Below are 17,151 nucleotides of genomic sequence, written 5' to 3' on the forward strand. Positions count from 1 at the left end.
ACTCCTTCCTCTCCTATTTGGTGATGATAACTGGCTTTTGTTCAGTAAGATATTATCTACCTATACTGAGGTAGATAAGGACAAAACTCTTCCTTCTTTTCCACAGATATTGCTGTAAATACACCAAAAGCTGGGGACAAATATAAAACCTGTTCCAGTGTAAGCTTCTGTTTATTCCCAAAGTGGAAACCAATGCAGCGAGATAAACCACTGTAAAGGAACAAGTAATATTTCAGCTTTAAAAGTAGTAATTCATCAAAGCAATCTTGTGGGCTAGATGCCAATGGGCCCAGGTAAGTGACACTTCAGCAGACTGCTGCAATCAGTTAGGCTTCCCCTGAGTGCAGTGTTACACAGCACAGGTATCTGATTACAAAAGAAGTTCAGTCCTTTGTGGGTAGTTGTATCAAATTAGGAATCTGAAGCAGATTTATTTTTTCTGAGATACTGTAAAGTCAAACTTAACAAGTGCTGAAGACAAGCTCAGAAAACATGGGGCTCCGAAATACAAGAATCTCTTTGATGAAGCCAGACATACAAAATAACTGGATTAGCAAACAATAGAATTATTGTCCTTCCACTTAGTGATCCAAAAATCCCTATTAAAATCTCAGACAACAGAAAGCTGAGGTTTTAGAACTGTTACTTTCCAATGTATATAATTCATAAATCCACAAAACTTTAATATTAATTTAGAAAATTGAATTTGAACAGAAGTCCTTTGAAAACATGAAAACAGTGACACATGCAAACACATACAGCCTACATCTATACTCACAGAGTGGGGAAATGGAAATGTTGGGGCTAACAGCATGACACACCAGGGATATAAAAGAATATTCCTGTTCCTACAGACAAGTTTGCAGGTACTAACGACGCACATGACATCCTGCTGTTTAATCTACCAATGCAAACTTGTAGAAGCAGTTGCATTACTGGTTTTTGTTGCTGGTTTATTTTGAGCAAGCACATTCAACAGTTATCAGACTAAGAAACAAACAATTATTTATTAATTCAGAATAAATCTATGTTGATTTCCATCAAACTGATAAATTGTCTGTATCATCACTTTTGATATCTCTGTGAGCTCAGACAAAGGTTTTGCTCATTTAATAACTAGAGAATCCAAAACACCACATTTGAGATACTCAGGGAAAAAATAACATGACAAGCTTCTGCTGCTTAGGTCTGGTGTGAATGTATCCAGTCACATTTCCTCTAGTGCCTTTTTGAAAGAACATGAAATTCTATGTTAGCCTGAAAGAGGTATTTAATTTGGTCAATTTCTATTTGTTACTGTTTACTTGCATTGCGGTAATGCTTACAAGCCAGTACTCCGTGGTACTCCAGAGTGATAGTTTATATATAGGCTGTTTCCTCACCCTCACCCATGTAAAAAGTGCTAGTCAAGAATGATTTCAAGAACATGGATAAGCAACAACAGAGCAGAGCACAAATTAGTGCAAATAATAAGACAGAAAGGAGTAGCTACAAAGACTTTTCCTCAGAGTGAAAAGCTAGATAATTACATAATTGCTATTAAAAAATACACAATTCTCACCAAAATAAATAAACAAAACAAATATATATAAAAATAGCAAACTGTCTTCTCCACTTCTTCATCATTGAAGGACAAAACAATTCTCTTTATACCACATTGTCTCAGTTGACAAGGAAAAGGTTTATCAAACTCTGACAAGAATGAACACAGAAGCGCACGCTACCAAAACACTCCACTAATGTGGGCACCATGAGTCAGATCTGTTTCTCTTGGAGAGGATTGCTGAAGAACTGTTTTACAAAGTATGACCACTAGCTGAGTGCTATAAATTAGTGAGGAAATAAGTTATTTATATGTTCCTAGGATCTTGCAGAGCCAAAAAGTCAAAATTCAGAAAGCTGGCTTTTCACAGCCTTACACTGTGATGCGTAACACTCCTGTTCACACAAGAAGTTGTCGGGGATGGAAGTCAGATAACACACTGCCAACAAAAAGGCTTCTTCCACAACAAAATCCATCCCTGATATTTTTATAATTTGACATTTCAGAAAATTTTGATAAGCTGTTGTAGTAACTGATAAATACTTCCCAGGCTTTCAAAAAACCACAACTTAGTTGCAGATATTATTCACCTCTTAGTAACGACCATATTTATTTTAAGGTTCTTTTTCTTGGTTACTAGTGTTAACCAACATTTAGAAGTGAATACAAACAGCATATGAATAATTCAACAGAAAAATCAGCAAACAGTAATTCAATAATATTCAATAGAAAAATCAGCAAGTTCTGAGCTTGTTTATAGCTTATCAAGGAATGATATGGTCCCCTGACAGCACTGATTTGATGGCCCAAGAGACCTCTTTGGTCTTGTGTTATTATTTTAAATAGTATTAAAAAGATGCATTCTGTCATTTAATTTTCATTAACACGGAATGGACCTCAGATCAGCAATGTAGTAAAACACACCAGGAGTTTAGGTAAGCAAAGGGATGGACCTTGTAACAAAGAGACGGACCTGTAACAAAGATCTCAGAAGAGACATGGATTATTTCAGTCTTTGTCTTTGGTTACATAAAAATTGCTGAACAGTGTTCATAGTGAGTTTTCTTCTCTCTTTTTTATCAGTTTAAATGAAAAATCCCTGTTCTGTTCCCAGCTGGTAACACACTAGCAGCTCTGAAGAAATCACTCTAGATTGTCACAGAACCAAAACATTTCACCCAACATATCTGGGAATTATTAGGACACCTATGGCAGGAGTACATCTACTACAGATTAATATAGTCTGAAAACAGCAACCCCTCTTAACTTTTTGGGGTATTTTGAGGGTTTTGGCCTTCTCTGGAGTCTGATTTTTCTGAAGTCAGAAGTACTAATTTTTCTATAGATGTGCATTTCCCAGTGTAGAGACTGTGTGACATGGCCACTCTAGCTACCAATTCAGTCCAGTCTAGTCCACAGCTACTTTCATTTCCTATAACATAAGGAGACAATGAGCTTATTCACAATTCATTTCAGAAGAGCAAAATAGACATGTAAATTATCTAAACCATAAATGGATAGTAACTTGACACAGTTCAAGATGGAATTACTGGGAGTTTTGCTACATCCAGCTACTAAATCTTTTATTCTACATGCCAGCAGCCAGCTAGCAGACAAAATAGCATTGCCTTTTAGGGAATATACAGCTCTGCAGGACAACATACACAAAATGTGAAAAATGCTGGAGTATTTAATTTGTAGACTGTACCATCCCAAAACATGCAATACAAATTCAAATACACCATCTTCTGTGTTCAAAACTTTGTTAAAATTCCCTGGAGTAGGATGTGAATTCTGCCTCAGACATGCTGATGTGACTTTTTTTGGTCTTTGACATGTCTAAAGCTATTAAGGAAAAATGTTGCTGACACTTTAAATTAAAAGAAAGATAACATCAATTTCACAATTTTTTTTCTCACACAGATTGTAAACAAAAATATTTTAAGCTTAATCACTCTCAAGTGGAACTGCAAGTGAAAGATGATTGCAACTCAGTTTAGTTCCCCAAGATTAATAGAGAAGTTGATTTTAACTTTGAAACCATCACTTTAAACTGTAGTACATTAATGTCTTGAAAGATTAATTACACAATACCCCTTAAAACTTTCATTTTGTTAAGCACTACTTGTTCCTAATTATTCTTACAGCTAGCTTTGAAAACACCCTCATGCTCATCAAAAGAGATGAAAAAAAAATAAGACGCTGTCTTTTAATTTAAACAGTATCAGCCCTATCAGATCCATCTAAGTCCTTTGGCTTTCCTTTCAAAAGGAACTTTTCCCAGTTGCAGGCAACAAATCTGCCGGCTGTTTCCAACCCGGCAGCACACTAAATCTTTAGGAACAAACAACACTAAATTTTCAGGAACTCCTGATTTCTGCCATAACCTGACGGCGCGGTGTGAGAACCCCCCGCCCTTTTCACTTGCACCGATTCCCTCGGGTGCATCCCCAGGTTCTCGCTCCCGGCTGTGAACGCACCGGCGGAACGCCGAACCCCAGACCTCAGCACCTCGCCTTACCTTCGGCGAGGGACAGCCACTGAAGGAGCACTATCCCGGGGAAGGCGTCCGGAGGCCAGGGCACTGTCCGGCCCGGGGCTGGGGCACTCAGCCCCCGGCGCCCCCGCCCGCCCCTCGCCCCCGAGGTGCGCCCCTCGCCCCGCTGCCCGCGCTGCCCAGAGTCGCGGCGGGGATGCGAATGCTTTGTGAAGCCTGCCCTGCCCTCCCTTCCCCTTTTCCCTGCTTGCGCTGGCACCTCACCTGGAAGGCTGCCTGCGGTGCCAGGGCTCCTCGACGTGAGCGGCCGCGGCCCCGGCCCGAGAGGCTGCGGCCGGGGGATGCGGGGGCACCGCCGCTCAGGGCAGGCGGCCAGCGGGGCCAAGTGTTTCGCTACTTGTCCGCAAGCACGGGGAAATGCACCGGAGCGGTCCTAAGGACGGGGTTAGGGCGCCCTGGAAAGGCAGCGGCCGCCCGGGAGTCGGCAGGGCAGCCGCCGGCGGACACGGAGCCCGGACGGGGCAGAGCCCAGCCAGCCCAGCCCTCCGAGCTCCCGGCATGAAACTTCCCCGTTTCCCCATTCCTTCAGCCCTACCTACCTGCACGGCTCAGCGCTGGCATTACTCACCACCTACCTCGGGTGGTGGGAAGCCCTGCCGACCCGCCCGGGGCTCCGCGCCCCGCTGCAGCCCGCGGGGCTATCCGCGCTCCCCCAGCGCCCCGGGCGGCAGCCGCAGCCCTCGCCCCGGAGCCCGGAGAAGGGACTTACATGGTGACATTACGGGGCGGCTCTCCTCCGGGTCTCAGCAAGCATCCCCCCGCGCCGCCGCTCGCTCTGCCTCTGGCCCGCTCCCTCGCCGGCTCCTCGCAAAGGTCATCGCTCCTTGCCCACCTCTCTTCCACGCCCGCGCCGATCCGCTCCTCCTCCGCCGCGATGCTTCTCCCACCCCGCGCCGCGGCGGGACCTGCCTCTCTCTTTGCACAAGTCGGGGAAACTTCGGTGCGGAGGGAAGCCGCCCCCGCCGAGGGCCGGGGCCGCCCCGCCCGCTCCCCGCGCCCCGCAGTCAGGTGGCGGCCCCGGCGCGGCCCGCGGCTGGCCCGGCCCACCGCGCTGCCGGGGCAGGACGGGGCCCGCCGAGCCGCCGCCGCCGGGGCCCCAAGCGCCCCTCCGGGGAGCTGCTCCACGAGACCGCTCTGGGGAGAGGGATGCCCAGCCCCGGCCGGGAAAGGCGCTCCCCGGGCGGGCTGACACGGGCGTGCAGTGACCCGGCTCTCTGGTTAGGGGCTAGGCCAGGCGTGTGCAGCCCCCAGGCACCCCTCAGGAGATGACAGCAGCAGGTCTAAAGCCACCCGGAAAGGGCTCCAGTCAGTATGAGAACGTTAATTCAAATTAAAAAATGTTTTCCATGGGCCACCTCTGAGAAGATTCCGTACTGCGGACACTGCCCTTGCCGGTCACAGCGCCCTGAGCGTGAGCGCCTGGCAGCGTCCCGGTGGCAGCAGGGCTCTGGGGACAAGCACATCCTGCACACCCATCACACTGTGAACTGCAGAGGGAAGCACACATAAGCCCACCTGCTCTCCATACGAAAAAATCCCTGTCCCACTGTGTCCCAGAGCTGCTGGCACAGACTCCGAGGCACTTAGTGTGTCAGTTTCCTTTGAAGCACCGAACACACTAGGGACACGAGATGGGTGGGTGGAGGTGGCGCGGCTCTGACCCACTTTAAAGCGTGCAAGGTGGTGTGCTGCGCCCACAGAATGCTGGCCCACACCTTACTCCCGGCCCACACCTTAATGCTGGGGGTAGCATTCTTGGGGATGGTGGTTTGCACCATTTGCTAATGATCCTGAGTTGCTTTGCTCAATTAAAATCTGTAGGACATGGGACTGCACTACAGGTAGGTAGGAAAGCACTGAAATAATAGAAAGGGAAAAACCAAAGGTCATCAGAGAAATCCAAAATTTTCGCAGCACTCCATGGATCTGAGCAGGCAGGATTAGGAAGGATGGGAAATAAAAGAGCTGGTACAGTAAATTATTCAAAGAAGTTATCAGCATGCAATGGCAGTTAAAAGCAAACAGTCCCCATTTAAAAAGAAAAAGGAAAGAAAACATCAATAAATTTTTCATGAACTTTATACTGAACAATAATATTCACTTATTCTGGTCAATTTTTATTCTCTGTCCTTAAAACAAATCTATAGGCTTATTTTCACTGTAAATTCCTGGCACAGAACATGGGCATGAGAACTGCTGTGACTGGGTTAGCCAAATCCACATGGGCAATGGTGCAGGCTTGGACAACGTCAACCTACAAGTTCTTACCGCTCATTGTACACCTGCAGATTATTGAATTTATTGCATTTACCTTACATGCACAGCGAAGTCTGTGCTTCTAGAATGCACTGGACTCATTGTACATGAGCTCACCATCTCCTGGGTACATTGAACCCACCTGGTATGAGATGTACGCAGTAAATCAAGAGCATCTGGAAGAGATCAATCTGCCATTCATGCCCAGATTAGTGATACATGTGTAGTGTTCATCTGCTGGCGTTGGAAACTTACATCTTCCTTTCCTACTTGGCAGGCATTAGAGGTGACTGCAATTCCAGAACCTGACAGTCAAGCTAAAAAATGAAAAAGAAGAAAAAAAAAAGGAAATAATGGGATTTTCCCCCTGTCATGTTTTGTTCAGCTATTTCTTGGTTAATTCTCCTGTTCTGACTTTGCTGTCATACACTTTTGCAAACATCAGTCTGCTTACCCCTCTGCAGCAGAAGCGCTGCTGCTTCTGGATCCCAAATTGAACACTGCCCAGTGAGAAATGCCTGTGATGTCCAGTGGGGATAATGTGCAGTGCAGATTTTCTGGACAGTGAAGTAGCACCTTTCTGAAGACAGTCTCAGAGCTGCACAGCAGCAAAGGGAACCCAATCACTAATGAGAAAATGCTGATCATTATCTGGCAGCAGCTCACTGTGCCACATCTGCTTTTAATCAATAGTGAAATAACTTGGCATGGTGTGGGTAGTTGGAGAGGGCTGCATTTCTGGCTGCTGCTTAGTAAGAGTGAGAGTTTCTGTGTAGATCACAGTGATTTTAAGATCTGTGTCAGCATGAGAAACCACAGGCTACATTACAACACCCAACTCAGGTTAACATTGCAGGCTGTCTTTTGCACAATGTGATTAAAAGGGAAAAAATTACAGAAGTCTGGGAAGCAGTGCTATAACCAGAAGGGTTCTTTATATTGATATCTAGTGAGCAGCACCCACAGAAAGTCAAGCAGCTCTTTTTATTCTTTTCTTACCACATCTGCAGTCACAATGTTGCTTTACATTTATTTTTATTACACCTCAAGCAAGTGGGGTCTGAATATTCTTAGGTACAGGGGTAGCATATTCTTCAAATATTGCAGAGTGTTTAATGAATATTCTGAGATGATTAGTGAAATATTTTTCATGAGTTGATAGACCCTGATTTTTTTATGGCTTTGTTCATGTGTTTCTGTAAACTTACGGCTAGCGTGATTTCCTCATATTTTGTGCAACTTTGCATTGACTCATTTAAATATCTTATAAGAATTTTAAAGAATGCTTCATGAAATAATAGTAAGAAATAATATTTTATATCTGGATACATCATTTCAATATTTGAGACACGTGATTTCTCAATGAACTTTTGTTTTGAAAGTCTCTTCTATATTATATCAATTGTATTTAGGAAAATCTGTGTTTATTTTCTAGAGAAGTGCAAATACTGAAACTTTTTTGCCTGTAATAGTGTAAAAGAGAAAACAACCTGAAACAATAAAAAGGAAGCTGAAAATATTAGTACATTAAAAGTGCTATAAGCTCATGAAGAAAATTCAAGATCATATGCATTCTCAAAAATTTCAATGGAAAAAAAATTGGCTGTGCATTCTACAACTCCTCCTGGCTTTCTCTCTGGTCATTCTCATATGTTACACAGCTGATTCTGAAAGTTCAAAAGTGAGTTCCCAAATGCTGGTTTTGACAATAGAGGTTTGGGCTTCGGTCTAAAAGGTGGAGTAGCAGAATTGATGTGAATTGTTGGTAACAACAGTTCACATCAATTAAAGGATTCAAGAATTCACATCAATCCAAGAATTACTTCAGACTTCTGACGTATAGCCCTGTTTCATGATGCTTTTACATAAACTGATCTCATAAATTACATAAAGTAATCTCTCTTGCAGCTTTTCCTTTCTGAGAATCCTTTGTCCCTTAAAGATGACTTAAATAGCTCCTGGATTTTCCAGCACCAATCAGCCTTGTTTGCCCCTTCCTGGGCCACAGCTGTATCCATTTTTCACAGTCTGGAGGACAATGTGACCAAACCTCCTGGCTTTTCTACTTTCAGAAGGTCTCCAAGCAGCTCATGTTTCTTTGTTTTCCCTTAAGTAAAGGGCTTACCTTTCTGTTCCATGTGTAAATGCAGCACAAACAGGATTAGGAGTGTTCTTTTCTTTATTTAGTTTTTTTTGTTTGTGTTTCCTTTTTTTTTGTTTTTGTTTTTGTTTTTTTTTTTTTTTTCTGGAGAGATGTTTTCTCTTCAAAGTGCCATCCAGACAGGGCTCATTCCCATTAGTAAGATGCAGAAAAGGTGTCAAGTCAGTTTTCACCGTGGGCCTTAATGCAGTGGTTTCATCTAAGGGGCAGGGATTGCTGGATGCTGGGTGAGTGTGCATGTTTTAGAAGCTGCTAACCCAGTAGATAGGGGGAAATAGCACACAGTTTCTATGCTTAACCAAGTACCAAGCCAGAATGATTTCCAAGAACCTGGGAGGCAAGGAAATTGAGAGGACTGTATCAACTAATGTTTTTAAGTAATGAAACTGCCTGCAAATGATTGCACTGACCTTTATGTTCTTGAATTTAATTATTTGTCTCCTGAAAACAAGCATAAAGTGAATTGTAACTCTAATGTATTTCTACAGTGCATGCGCAGGATTTCAGGGGCCAACATACACTCATATGTTTATCTCATTTGGTACTTTCTCTTTGTGCTTTCATGTGCATAAAACTTAGGCCATGAAATATTTCCTGTCAGGGAGGTTACCACCAGCTAAAATGCTGTGCTTTGTGCCAGATGAGATGTCTTTGATGAAGTGGTGAGAGCATGGCATATACAGTGCCTGCACACACTGCACTCCATAAAATTCTGTAAAGTCTGTGACCTCAAACAAAGCAAGAGACAGATCAGGCAGCAAATTAATTTGGATGGTTTTCACAAAACGTTTCATGTCTTTGATCACTGTCTTGTTTTCTGAGCCCATTTCAACTCCTTATTTTTGATCAAGCACTCCAGGGGTCCTGAACCTTAGCCTGCTGGGGCATGCTGCCACTGGTGTTTTTCCACACATTTCTGATCTGTGTGGGTGGGAGGATGCTGGAGGTGCCTGCTTCCTGAACTTTCATTTCTATAAAGGGGAAGAGAAACCTCATAACATTTTTGTAGCTTCAGATGAAGGAACTTGGGAGTGGTGCTCACTTCGCATAGTGATGCACTCTTACTATAAAGAACTCTGTAGGATGATGTTATCAGTAAAGAGGAATCTGCAGCCTGAATCTGAGCTGGTGTTCAAACAGGAAGATAAATGTGGAAGAATAGAGCTTATAAAATCAGAGGATATGCAAAGGGAATCTGTCATTCATGGTGTGATACAAAGCACAGGGGTGGAGGCTCAGTAGTGAAAAGAAGGGCTTCAGCAAGAGATAATTAATCTCTGCCAAGTGCACTTTGAACTTAATAGATGCCAACCAACAAAAATAATTTTATAAAATAATTTATCTATCAATTCTTTTGTCTAAAAATATGCCTCTGTGGCTACAAGTAATTTCAGCGCTGAGTTCATCACCACCTAAACTGTCCCATCTCCTCACCAGATCAACTCTGAAATTAGAGCTATTTAGAAAAGGTAACACTGATAGCTAGGGTCTCTTCCAGAGTGTTGGTACTGGGAAGAAAAACACTGATAATTTTGTACAAGACCATTTTCCCACCAAGATCTGTGTACAACCTACTCATGAATGAACAAATACTTGACTGGAATAAATACTTGTCACTGAAAGATTGTAAAATGGCACCAAGTTAAAATTTTTCTCCACATATGTTACTTCACGGATAGCAAAATTCTAAGGAGCAACAGTTTTCAGCTGAGCAGGCTATATTTTTATGGTACCAGCTGACTTGATTAATCTCTAATTCTAGATTTTTGATCTTTTTTTCAGTAATGCCTTGGCCAGTTTGGAGGAGTTAAAAAAACAGCCATTCTTCACTTATTTTAAGAACCCAACTTTTCCTTTTATACAACTTCTGGGCAGGATTTCTCACTTCCGTTTTCTGTCCAGATGTTAAATATATGGAACAACTGGAAGAAAAGCTGACCTCATGGTATTTCCATCAGGTTCCACTAGTGGAACAACTGGAAACCTCATGAGGAAAGCTCTTCTCTAAGTGTTCAGTTTTGCAGACTCAAGAGCTTAGGAAACTTTGGATAAGTTTTGAGCAAGTATCGAAATATTTGGATGCTTATCAGAACTGAAGCCAGAGGGAACTGCATGAAATTCATTCATCACTCTTTATAATAATAGCACAAGTAGAAAAAATCATAGGATCACATAGAAATTGAAACAATTGCATGTAAATCATAAGCAATTCATTATTTCCCATGTCATAAAAAAAATATACTTCCATGCAGAATGGAAATTAGATGCTAAACACAACATTAAAGTAAAAGAAAGGTTCAAAGATGAGTTGTAGGATGAAAGCAGAAAACATAAAAGCTTTCTAAATTTTAAGAAAATGAAAAGAAACATGAGCTAGTACTGTTTGTGATTAATTAGCTATCCACAGCTCTTTTGAAACTTTTCACTGTGTTCAGGCTGAAACCACAAGAATTTCACACCAACGTTTTCAAATATTACTGTGAAGTAATTTTTTTTTAAATATGATAAAAAGTCCTTGCAATTCCAGTTTTCAATGAATTATACAGAAAACCCAACCAAACAAAACTACCCAATATTTTTTCATAAATATGTGAAAATTTAACCTGTCTTCAGAACTTAAATTCCATTTCCATAGTGCATATGCACGATAATAAATAACAGAAGCATGTACTATCTATTCCACAAGATGAGGAAATGAGACAGTTTCTTGAGCCTGAAGAACATGATGGAGTGATACAGGTAACACTTTGTCTGACAGACTTCAGCTCCTCAAACTAAATGATTAGGGTTCTTTAAAAGCTGGACTAAGTAGGACAGACTCCGGTGTGAATTTGGAGAAGTGATTAAATCAATGCTTTGGACTTGCAGGCCCCAGTCAGTATGAGTACAGTTAATTGAAATTAAAAAGTGTTTTCCATTAAAAGAATGATCTGAGAAAAGCAGTCCAAACCCTGAACTTTTCAATGCACATTTTGAATTACCCTCACCATTATATCTGAATGGTTGATTACACAGTACCCTTGAGTGAATACATGAATTTACTGTAATGTTCCAAAAAGGAAGCTGACAGGCAGAGAGATTAAGGGCAAAATTACAGAAAAGTACCCCCATAATAAGTGTCCAGCCTAAAAGTCTTAGGGTAATATTTTCCCTTGTGATTTTTGTGCTATATGTATAACATTTCGGAATTGTTAAAAATATATTCCTGTAGAGCTCAGTCTTCCTCATAGTAAAAATTAACAGGGAGTGGATGTGCATCAGTAATGATTTTTTTTTTCAATCTAAAACACTATGGCAGCAGTAGGAACAAGTTCTTCATATTTTCCTTAAATGTTTTTTCTCTGCCTTCAGCTCCTTTCCCATGTGTTGGTCCCCTTTTGTCACTGGTTCAAGGTATTGCATGCAATGAAGAGGCATCTCAAATTCCAAAACTAATTGTGATTCTTGTATTCTTGTAGGTGCATGTATGGACTCCTATCAGTGAACACAGCTGGAACCTGCAGGAGGGTGTGGTGAGAACTGAAAAGTTGTATATTGTTATATATATATTGTTATATGGTTACTTAACCATGTCCAGCTCACTGGGCTCCACTTGAAAGTGGATCACCCACCTCCAGAATCTCCAGTTAAGCCACCATATCTTATTCCAAATTGACCTGACACAAATACAACATTCTGCAGCTACAGAAGAAAAAGCTGTGAGGGAAAGCAGCTAATCTGAAACAGGTTATAATTTATTTACTCAAAGGAATACCACTGAGATGAGCTCAAAGTCACTAAGTTAATGTTTATTTGTCTCACCCAAACATTAATTTTTCCATATGATGATGTAGGAATCCACATCTCTGCTGACCTCCTGGCTATTTCTTCTTTGTGTCTTCTCTTTTCCGTTCACAAGCAGAATATAATTGAAAACAAAGGTAAAAGTCAATGAAAAAGCCCTGAAAAGCAAAGGCACAAGCTCATTAAGAAGTGCTACTGGAGACTAGAGAGTGCTACTGGAACAGGAGTATGTTTTTGTGATTGTGTGATTGTGGGGGATGAGAGCTATCAGTGGTTCCACAGACCAGCTGCAAAACAGGGAAAGGAAATCACCAGTGGAAAAACAGACACCAAATATTTATGGACAGCTTTAATTCAGAATTGTCATGGAAGACTTAGTCCAGCATCTGAACATGTTCAATTCATTGTGAAAGTTGAGCTAGATACATGGTTTTGATTTATTTCTTTTTAAACACTGCTGTAAGTCTCATCATAGAAACAAGACTTCATCTATTTGTACTGCAATATCAGTGTTCAGTCCTCTGAATTTTCCATTTAGTGAGGGGTAATTAAGACTATGTTTGTAGGCTGTTGTTTTTATTTATCATAGACCAAGTCACACTTAATTTTATTTTTAAAATATTTTAAGTCCTCTGTGAAATTTTATGCATTTTCTTCTGTTTTTACTGTATAGTAAGACACAGTAAAACATCATACAATCTAGTCTCAGGAATGGAATTAATGTAATATTATAGTGTTATTTCTATGGGGCATGTGTTGGATGGTTATATCAATACTTTTTTCCTTCATTTGAGAGAGAGTGCATGAGAAAAAGAGTTGAGGTTCATGAGGAATATGTTTCTCATATTCCAATTTCTTCATGACGAATAAATAAGTCCTGGAAAATTTTGTAGGGAAGGGGAAAGAAATAAAGAATGCCTGCTTCCCTAACTCAAAATTAGGGCTTGACAAGTCATAGGAAAATATGCAAAGAGAAAAGAACATATTTTCCACTTAACCCTGTGTGAAATGTTGGTGCTTTTTTCTTACAACTATAATTTTTTTTGAGCCCTCTTCCCCCTTTTTTCTTTTCCACCCTGCTTCCCCCACTTCCCTGCCCCTTCTCCCTGCATCTTTCCTCTACAAATACTTGATCTTCAATTAGACATTCCAAAATAAATGTTATTAAGCTTCACCCTATATTAAGAGCTACTTAAATGAAAAAATATGACATAGCTTTTAAATTATCAAAAATCTGTATTTTGCATGTGTTTGGAAAAATAGTAAGATTAATATAAGTTTGAGGGGAAAAAAAACCCTGAAAACACAAACTTCAAGCTCGTATTACCTAGGTATATTCAGTCATTTCCCTGAATTGTACTGAAACTTTCCAAACATCAGAGAAAGAACAAACTGTATTCTAGAACAGTCAGTCAAAGCCGCTATGTGAAAAAAAAAAAAAAAGAAAAAATAAAAAAGAAAACCCGTTGCCTCTAACTTTTTTTTATTATTATTTTTAAGCTGTTTGGGAAATAGAAGCCAGTCCTAGCCTCAGTAGAGGTGTCTCCTGTACTCTTTTCCTGGAACCTGAGGAATGCTTACTTCCCTAAATATTTGGGATATATGGCAGTATTAGGGATCATGTGGACACACAAAATAATCCTGCTGGCTGTAGCCCTGACTGCCAGGAGGAGTTTAAGGGCAGATATAACCCTTCCCACAGCACCCTGGCAGTGTAACCCTCCCCACACCACAGCCCCCTCCCCAGCACTGAGGTTAGAAAGGCCTGGGACAGCCCTCACCACAGCACAGGAACTGGGGACACTTCAGTGTTCCTGTGGCTTGCTTAGTATTTCAGATGTAAGGTCTAGCTAGTCATGAGAGCTGCTATTTCTTTCATGCTCCAAAACCTAGATTATAGCACTTATTAGGGTTACTGTACTTCTAAGGTAAAAAGAAATAAGCAAAATCTCTCTTTATAATATTAATTACGGATTATTATATACACTCTTAATCCCTGAAATCTATTACAAGGAACAGTTTGACAGAGACAAATAACTATAAATAATTTAAATATAGGTACAAGTATAAATATTCAAGATTCACAAAGATAAAGGGGTTTGAACATCATTCCCATTTAACTTTCTTATTTTGCTATTTTAAATTATTTTCATTAGAAACAGGCAATCATGAGAATGCAGAAGGTTAAAGAACAAATTCAAAAGAAATGCCTTGTATGAAATTATCTGAACTTAGTTTAATAATCTTTTTTGGATAAGTCACAAAGATTAATTAAAAAACATACAGTAATTCTTTTGAAGTTCACCATTTTCATTATGATGTTGAAATGTCTTCCTGCAGCTAACCTTTGTCTAATGTATCCTGAATGTACTTATTTATTTTTTCAAATTGAAAAGGAAATTCAGGCAGTTGGATGTTAGTGCTGCTTATTAATTCCACAACACTAGTATAGACAGTAATTTATTAAACGAGAGGTATTTGGCAAACCAGTTTGAGTTAATGACTCAGCAGCTCAAATATGTCCCTAAAGCAATGATTTCATATACAGGTTCTTTTATGCCCTAAGTTGTTGGAGTCCAGCTCTCAATGACTTGGTTTTACCATCATCACATCATAGCTCCAGACATCTGCCTTGGGATCTCTATTTAAAGTCTCAGTGGAGAGGTGAATGGGACTGCAGTAAGGGCCAACCCCTTTCCTATGGGAAGCATATACCACTCACCTTAGGGACAAGACATCTTAGCCCAGTGACCTGGGAAGGCACTTTCAAATAACTGCCTTAGGATTTAGGATTTAAAGTAGTGCGCTAGAAATATTAATGCATTCAAAGAGTTATTCTGTGTATCACTACATGATCCTACCATAAAAGACTACATTTAGGTATTGAGAGTGGGTGTTCCTCTGGATGCTGCCCTTCCTCTCTTCTTGTGAAATATGCTTCCTCCCTGACCCCTCTCTGCCCTTTCTCAATGACTTTTCAGAGGATGAAAAAGGAAGTGGCACTATGTCCACAGACTACACAGGGGCTTCCTAATCATCCTTCCACCCCCTAAGCATGCAGCACTCCACCTTCTCCTTGCTCAATAACAGGCAACTGGCTCCACCCTGCACTGGAATTTCCCACAGCATCTTAGCAATTAAAGCACATGTAAACAAGGGAGTGCAAACCCCTAACCACTACTGAGGAAAAAGGGTGAGTGTATGAGGTGGCACAAGACAAACATCTAAGGGTGACTAAGAAGACACAGAAAATCTCAGGAGGTAGGAATTTCAGAGATAAGGTGCAGGGAAAATGGCAGAAGCACTGAAAATGAATTGGTGGAAGAAGACTGGATGGATAAACCAAATAGGTACAGAAGAAGCACAGGCAGGCCACATAATGGAGAGAAAATAAGTGGAAATACAGCTACAGGGTGAAAAAAGGCAAGGGAGATTGCAGTGAGAAGGGAATGGAAGTTGATTGAAGGAGGTACAGAAGGAGAATGATTAATTAACAATAAATTAAACTGGAAAACCAGAAAAACTTGAAAATGTGAAATAAGCATTAAGTTTACGAAAATTAAAATGATGAGATCAAAATAAGACGTGTGTGAAAAAGATATGCAAAAACTTGGTCTTGAAGTTCATACACTGCAAGCAAGTATTTTTGGAAATATTTTAACTGTGTAACTGTAAATGCACTTTTCAGACCACTGTTATGTCAGAATGTGTGTGTAGAGATAATGTCCAGTATAGTTACTATTATAAAGATGAATGATCCAAATCATTAAAAGCCATGAATTTACAAACATTACATCCTTCCTTCATTTCTCATTCCTTTCTTTTTTTTATGAACTTGAATGCAGACATCCATTAAGCTCACGAGGAAAATGGAGCTGAATTTGCAGTAGTCTGCCTGGAGTGGCTCCCAACACCACTTAGCTCGATAGTCAGTGAGACCTTAAATGGGGCTTTTTGTAGAGCTTCCATAGATAGCTAGCTCAGATTCAGAAAGGTCTGAACACCCCAAATTCATATGAAGTCAGTAAGAAGAGTGTCTATTTAAGTTGTTCTCCATATTTTCCCCCTTTATCTTGTATCAGAAGAACTTCTTTTATCGTTAAAAACAATCTCCAGACAAAAACTAAGGTTGGGATTTTTTTCCTGAGTTATAATAACTAGATAACTCTGTATTATTGACATAGACATTTCAAAAGACAAGAAGAGTCATTATGATGTCTCCAGTGATGGTTATTGATGACAGACTCTTGAAGCTGTAACATTGTTCTTAATTTCTTTACTCTCAGTAAAGTAATTTATCTGTTGGGGATTTTTTTTTTCTGGCAGCTGTTACTACTTAAGCTTCTGAAAGCACAACTAAAAGATCATAATAGAGTCTTAAGATGTCATCAGCTTAGCTGTAACATTGGATCTCAGGACAGGTTACTGATTTCAAACAGTACTTATATTGCAATCAGCAATGGAAATAATTTGAAACTGCTCTGCCTACACAAGCAGAATGATTCCCCCTGAGGTTAAGGGAAAGGTTCCCACTGACTTCAACAGGCTTTGGATTAAGCTGTGAATAAGGATCTGCACAGGGAAAATACTGGTGACAGAATCTGGGGCTCTGCCAGATAAACACAGAAAGAGATGGGGAATTTCAGAATGCTTTGTTCCTGGAAGAGAGGAGACTTTCTATCCTTTGTTTTTTAGCTCTAATTATCCCCCATCCAAAAAAAGGTCAGGAGGAAAGAAACAGGAGAAAAGACTGACTTTTTCTTTCGCTCTCAAATGTTCAACAGAATGTGAGAACACTTGTGAGAAATGTTTTGCTTTAAACAATCTTTACTAACAGTGACAACAATCAAA

General features: G+C 40.6%; 1 protein-coding gene across 5 annotated transcripts in view; it reads right to left on the reverse strand.

The window, feature by feature from the left end:
• The window catches only part of ADGRG6 (adhesion G protein-coupled receptor G6), a 110,764-nt gene extending 105,632 nt beyond the window's left edge, over nucleotides 1-5,132 (reverse strand). For 2 of the 5 annotated variants that reach the window (XM_064413502.1, XM_064413503.1), the window contains exon 1: nucleotides 4,810-5,041. In XM_064413502.1, the coding sequence (XP_064269572.1) occupies nucleotides 4,810-4,811 (2 nt within the window). In that variant the 5' untranslated portion in view covers nucleotides 4,812-5,041. Of the gene's footprint in view, nucleotides 1-4,639; nucleotides 4,763-4,809 lie in introns of those variants that run through there. The other 3 variants (XM_064413501.1, XM_064413499.1, XM_064413500.1) reach the window with 3 other exon arrangements.
• Between the last annotated feature and the right edge of the window lie 12,019 nt (nucleotides 5,133-17,151).

This window comes from Passer domesticus, chromosome 3 (genome assembly GCF_036417665.1).
Source record: "Passer domesticus isolate bPasDom1 chromosome 3, bPasDom1.hap1, whole genome shotgun sequence".
Taxonomy (NCBI): domain Eukaryota; kingdom Metazoa; phylum Chordata; class Aves; order Passeriformes; family Passeridae; genus Passer; species Passer domesticus.